This window comes from Pristiophorus japonicus, chromosome 14 (genome assembly GCF_044704955.1).
Source record: "Pristiophorus japonicus isolate sPriJap1 chromosome 14, sPriJap1.hap1, whole genome shotgun sequence".
Taxonomy (NCBI): Eukaryota; Metazoa; Chordata; class Chondrichthyes; family Pristiophoridae; genus Pristiophorus; species Pristiophorus japonicus.
The window spans coordinates 176,715,082-176,721,081 of record NC_091990.1 but is presented as its reverse complement, the minus strand read 5'-3'; the positions used below and the strand labels follow the sequence as shown (position 1 = coordinate 176,721,081).

At 51.3% G+C, this 6,000-nt stretch overlaps 1 protein-coding gene across 2 annotated transcripts in view; it reads left to right on the top strand.

Moving 5' to 3' along the window:
* The first annotated feature begins 1,303 nt into the window (after positions 1-1,303).
* The window catches only part of LOC139280246 (uncharacterized), a 56,687-nt gene continuing 51,990 nt past the window's right edge, over positions 1,304-6,000 (top strand). For both annotated transcript variants that reach the window (XM_070899881.1, XM_070899880.1), the window contains exon 1: positions 1,304-1,479. In XM_070899881.1, coding sequence (XP_070755982.1) covers positions 1,404-1,479 — 76 coding nt within the window. In that variant the 5' untranslated portion in view covers positions 1,304-1,403. The remainder of the gene's footprint in view (positions 1,480-6,000) is intronic.

Genomic DNA, 6,000 nt, shown 5'->3' with positions numbered 1-6,000 from the left:
GAATGTTGGCCTTCATTGTGAGAGGGATGGAGTACAAAAAAGCAGGGAGGTCCTGCTGCAACTGTATAGGCCGCACCTGGAGTACTGCGTGCAGTTTTGGTCACCTTACTTAAGGAAGGATATACTGGCTTTGGAGGGGGTATAGAGACGATTCACTAGGCTGATTCCGGAGGTGAGGGGGTTACCTTATGATGTTAGATTGAGTAGACTTGGTCTTTACTCGTTGGAGTTCAGAAGGATGAGGGGTGATCTTATCGAAACATTTAAAATAATGAAAGGGATAGACATAATAGAGGCAGAGAGGTTGTTTCCACTGGTCGGGGAGACTAGAACTAGGGGGTACAGCCTCAAAATACGGGGGAGCCAATTTAAAACCGAGTTGAGAAGGAATTTCTTCTCCCAGAGGGTTGTGAATCTGTGGAATTCTCTGCCCAAGGAAGCAGTTGAGGCTAGCTCATTGAATGTATTCAAGTCACAGATAGATAGATTTTTAACCAATAAGGGAATTAAGGGTTACGGGGAGCGGGCGGGTAAGTGGAGCTGAGTCCACGGCCAGATCAGCCATGATCTTATTGAATGGCGGAGCAGGCTCGAGGGGCTAGATGGCCTACTCCTGTTCCTAATTCTTATGTTCTTATGTTTTTATGTAGCTCCACTGGGCAGGCCACATTGTCCGCATGCCAGACATGCGAGACTCCCAAAGCAAGCGGTCTACTCGGAACTCCTTCATGGCAAATGAGCCAAAGGTCGCCCTAAGTGGAGAAAGTGCATTCGGACGGGCGCTGAGCACCTCGAGTATTGTCGCTGATTGCACGCAGAAGACAAGCGCAGACAGCGGAAAGAGCGTGCGGCAAACCTGCCCACCCTCCCTTCCCCTCTGTCCCACCTGTGACAGGGATTGTGGTTCTCGTATTGGACTGTTCAGCCACCCTTTAAAGACTCATTCTAAGGGACTGCCTGTGTTGATGATTTGTCGAACAACTTTGACTTTGTTGCCCATCGACAACGCTCCATACTTTGTTGGCAGCGCCCCCCAGCGGCGGCGGCGGCTGCGGCTGCGCGCACCTCCATCCGTTGCCGGGGGCGGCTGCGGCTGCGGCTGCGCGCACCTCCATCCGTTGCTGGGGGCGGCTGCGGTTGCGGCTGCGCGCACCTTCATCCGTTGCCGGGGGCGGCTGCGGCTGCGCGCACCTTCATCCGTTGCTGGGGGCGGCTGCGGTTGCGGCTGCGGCTGCGCGCGCACCTCCATCCGTTGCCGGGGGCGGCTGCGCGCGCACCTCCATCCGTTGCCGGGGGGCGGCTGCGCGCGCACCTCCGCCTGTTGCTGGCGGCGAAAGTGAAAGTGAGAAGGCGGCTGTTTGACGGTCGGTGCGGGAGAAAAGCGGAGCCCCGGAGAGGGGGTGATGGGCCCGAGCCGGGACTCGCTGCCGCTCCTGGTGCCGGCGGTGGTCGCGCTGGCCGCTCTGATGCGGCTTTCAGGTAAAGTGCGCGGCTCCTGGGCCTCGGGCCTGGAGGCTGGGAATCACACGGTCTGACCGGGGTCGGGTCGGGTGGGGCTGTGCTGGGGCTCGGCGGGGTCCCAGGGAAGAAGGCTTGGAGATGGAATTGAAGCAGCCGGGGCTAAAATGGTGACAAGTGACCAGCTCTTTCCCACCCGCCCTCTCCCCGTGTCTTATTATATGGCGGAGCAGGCTCGAGGGGCCGTATGGCTTACTCCTGTACCTATGATAGTTAATGCGATCATGCCTGATCCGATCATGGACTCAAGTCCACTTCCCAGACCGCTCCCCATAACCCCTTCCTGGTTAAGAAACTCTCTATCTCTGCCTTAAATTTATTCAAGGTCCCAGCTTCCACAGCTCTCTGAGGCAGCGAATTCCACCGATTTACAACCCTCTGAGATAAGGAATTCCTCCTCACCTCTGTTTATAAATGGACGGTCCCTTATTCTAAGATCATGCCCTCTAGTTCTAGTCTCCCCCATCATCCTCTCTGCATCCACCTTGTCGAGCCCCCTCATAATCTTACACGTTTCGATAAGATCACCTCTCCTAAATGGCTTACCCCTTATCCTTAGACTGTGTCCCCTGGTTCTGGACTTCCCCAACATCGGGAACATTCTTCCTGCATCTAACCTGTCCAGTCCCGTCAGAATTTTATATGTTTCTATGCGATCCCTTCTCATTCTTCTAAACTCCAGTGAATACACGCCCAGTCGATCCAGTCTCTCCTCATATGTCAGTCCTGCCATCTTGGGAATCAGTCTGGTGAACCTTCGCTGCACTTCCTCAATAGCAAGAACGTCCTTCTTCAGATTAGGAGACCAAAACGGAACACAATATTCCAGGTGAGGCCTCAGCAAGGCCCTGTACAACTGCAGTAAGGTCTCCCTGCTACTATACTCAAATCCCCAAGCTATGAAGGCCAACATGCCATTTGCCGCCTTCATCGCCTGCTGTACCTGCATGCCAACTTTCAATGACTGATGTACCATGACACCCAGCTCTCGTTACACCTCCCCTTTTCCTAATCTGAGACCATTCAGATATTCTGCCTTCCTGTTTTTGCCCCCAAAATGGATAACCTCACATTTATCCACATTATACTGCATCTGCCATGCATTTGCCCACTCACCTAACCTGTCCAAGTCACCCTGCAGCCTCTTAGCATCCTCCTCACAGCTCACACCGCCACCCAGCTTAATGTCATCTGCAAACTTGGAGATATTACACTCAATTCCTTCATCTAAATCATTGATGTATATTGTAAATAGCTGGGGTCCCAGCACTGAGCCCTGCGGCACCCCAGTAGTCTCTGCCTGCCATTCAGAAAAGGACCCATTTATCCTGACTCTCTGCTTCCTGTCTGCCAACCAGTTCTCTATCCACGTCAATACATTACCCCCAATACCATGTGCTTTAATTTTTCACACCAATCTCTTGTGTGGGACCTTGTCAAAAGCCTTTTGAAAGTCCAAAAATGTATTTGGGGAGGTCTAACAAGGCAAGGGAATACACATTAAATGGTACGACACTGAAAAGTGCAGGTCCACAGATTCCTGAAGGTAGCAGGCTAGGTAGATAAGATGGTTAAGAAAGCATATGAAATACTTGCCTTTATTAGTTGAGGCCTGGAATACAAGAGCAAGGAGGTTATGCTTGAACTGTATAAAACACTGGTTAGGCCACAGCTGGAGTGCTGTGTGCAGTTCTGGTCACCACATTACAGGAAAGATGTGATTGCACTGGAAAGGGTGCAGAGGAGATTTACAAGAATGTTGCCTGGACTGAAGAATTTTGGCTGAGGAAAGATTGGATAGGCTGGGTCAGTTTTCTTTGGAACAGAGGAGGGGAGACCTGATTGAGGTGAATAAAATTATGAGGGGCCTGGATCATCATAGGCAGTCCCTCAAAGCGAGGATAGACTTGCTTCCAAGCCAAAAAGGAATGAATTCACAGATGTTTCAATGAAGGACCTAATATTCCGGATCCCGAACTACATCTTGGAGGGTAGAAGATGCCTGTGCATGGATTTTTTTAACTTGTGGTGACCGTTGCACACCAGCCACCACACAGGCTCGACAGAGCTCGGCCTTTATCCAGTGGCAATGGTTAACCAGGACGACTGGAGACCAGCTCTGCTGCACGGACCGAGTGCGCACACATATAGCAGTGTGGGCTGGCTCGTGCTGCCCCTGGGCCCTCGCCTATTCTGGGCCCCAGACTCATGCCTCTCCTGGGTCCCGATCACTTCCTTCTACAAACTCTTGCAGCTTCTTCGCCCTCCTACTGTGCCTGCCCGCACTGCAATCTGCACCTAACTTCGCAGCCGTCGCCCTCCTGCAGTGGTATGCCGCCGCACGCTGCTCCCTCTGATTGCCCCGGCCTGCTGCTAATGGTCTTGCAGGTTGGGACCGCACCGATTTCCGGGCCGCCGCACGGTACTCCCTCTAATGCAGCCTTTCATGGAGTGGATAAGAAGGACCTGTTTCCTTTAGCAGAGGGGTCAACAACCAGTGGGCATAGATTTAAAGTAATTGGGGAGAGGTTAAAGGAAATATGAAGGGTAATTTCTTCACCCAGAGGGTGGTGGGATCTGGAACTCACTGCCTGAAAGGATGGTAGAGGCAGAAACCTTCACCACATTTAAAAATACTTGGATGTGCATTTAAAATGCCGTAACCTACAGGGCTGCGGACCAAGAGCTGGAAAGTGGGATTCGGCTGGATAGCTTTTGGTCGGCCGGTGCGAACATGATGGGCCGAAATGGCCTCCTTCCATGCTGTAAATTTCTATGATTATATGAACACGTCTTCCTCTCCCCTCCCCTTTCAGCATTCTGAAGGGACCGTGCCCTCTGCGACACCCTGGTCCACTCCCCAAACACCCACTCCCCTTCCCACAGCACCTTCCCGTGCAAGTACAGGAGATGCAACACCTGCCCTTTTACTTCCTCCCGTTCAGGGCCCCAAACACTCCTTCCAGGTGAAACAGCGATTTACTTATAGTTCCTTCAATTTAGTGTACTGTATTCACTGCTCACATTGTGCTGGTCTCTGCGCTGGTCTCTACACTTGGGAAACCAAACGCAGATTGGGTGACCGTTTTGCGGAACACACCATTCAGTCCCTAAGCATGACCACGAGCTTCTGGTCGCCTGTCACTTTAATTCTTTGGACTACTCCCACTCTGACCTCTCTGTCCTTAGTCTCCTGCACTGTTCCAATGTAAGCTTAAGGAACAGCACCTCATCTTTCTATTAGGCACTTTACAGCCTTCTAGACTCAACATCGAGTTCAACAATTTCAGATCATGACCTCTGCCGCCATTCTTTTGGATCTTTTGGTTCTGATCGTCCCATTTACACCTCTAGATCCATCTTTTGTTTCTTTACTAGTCCTATTAGTCCTGAGGAATAGAAACATAGAAAACATAGAAAATAGGTGCAGGAGTAGGCCATTCGGCCCTTCTAGCCTGCACCGCCATTCAATGAGTTCATGGCTGAACATTCAACTTCAGTACCCCATTCCTGCTTTCTCGCCATACCCCTTGATCCCCCTAGTAGTAAGGACCTCATCTAACTCCTTTTTGAATATATTTAGTGAATTGGCCTCAACAACTTTCTGTGGTAGAGAATTCCACAGGTTCACCACTCTCTGGGTGAAGAAGTTCCTCCGCATCTCGGTCCTAAATGGCTTACCCCTTATCCTTAGACTGTGACCTCTGGTTCTGGACTTCCCCAAGATTGGGAACATTCTTCCTGCATCTAACCTGTCTAACCCCATCAGAATTTTAAATGTTTCTATGAAATCCCCTCTCATTCTTCTGAACTCCAGTGAATACAAGCCCAGTTGATCCAGTCTTTCTTGATAGGTCAGTCCCGCCATCCCGGGAATCAGTCTGGTGAACCTTCGCTGCACTCCCTCAATAGCAAGAATGTCCTTCCTCAGGTTAGGAGACCAAAACTGTACACAATACTCCAGGTGTGGCCTCACCAATGCCCTGTACAACTGTAGCAACACCTCCCTGCCCCTGTACTCAAATCCCCTTGCTATGAAGGCCAACATGCCATTTGCTTTCTTAACCGCAAATAGAGTGTTTGAAGACCAGGCCCTCAAAACTGTCACCAAGTTCATGGTCTATAGGGCTGTAGTAATACCCGCCCTCCTGTATGGCTCAGAAACATGGACCATGTACAGTTGACACCGCAAGTTGCTGGAGAAATACCACCAACGATGTCTCCGCAAGATCCTACAAATCCCCTGGGAGGACAGACGCACCAACGTTAGCATTCTCGACCAGGCTAACATCCCCATCATTGAAGCACTGAGCAACTTGATCAGCTCCGCTGGGCAGGTCACATAGTTCGCATGCCAGACACGAGACTCCCAAAGCAAGCGCTCTACTCTGAACTCCTTCACGGCAAACGAGCCAAAGCTGGGCAGAGGAAACGTTACAAGGACACCCTCAAAGCCTCCCTGATAAAATGCAACATCTCCAC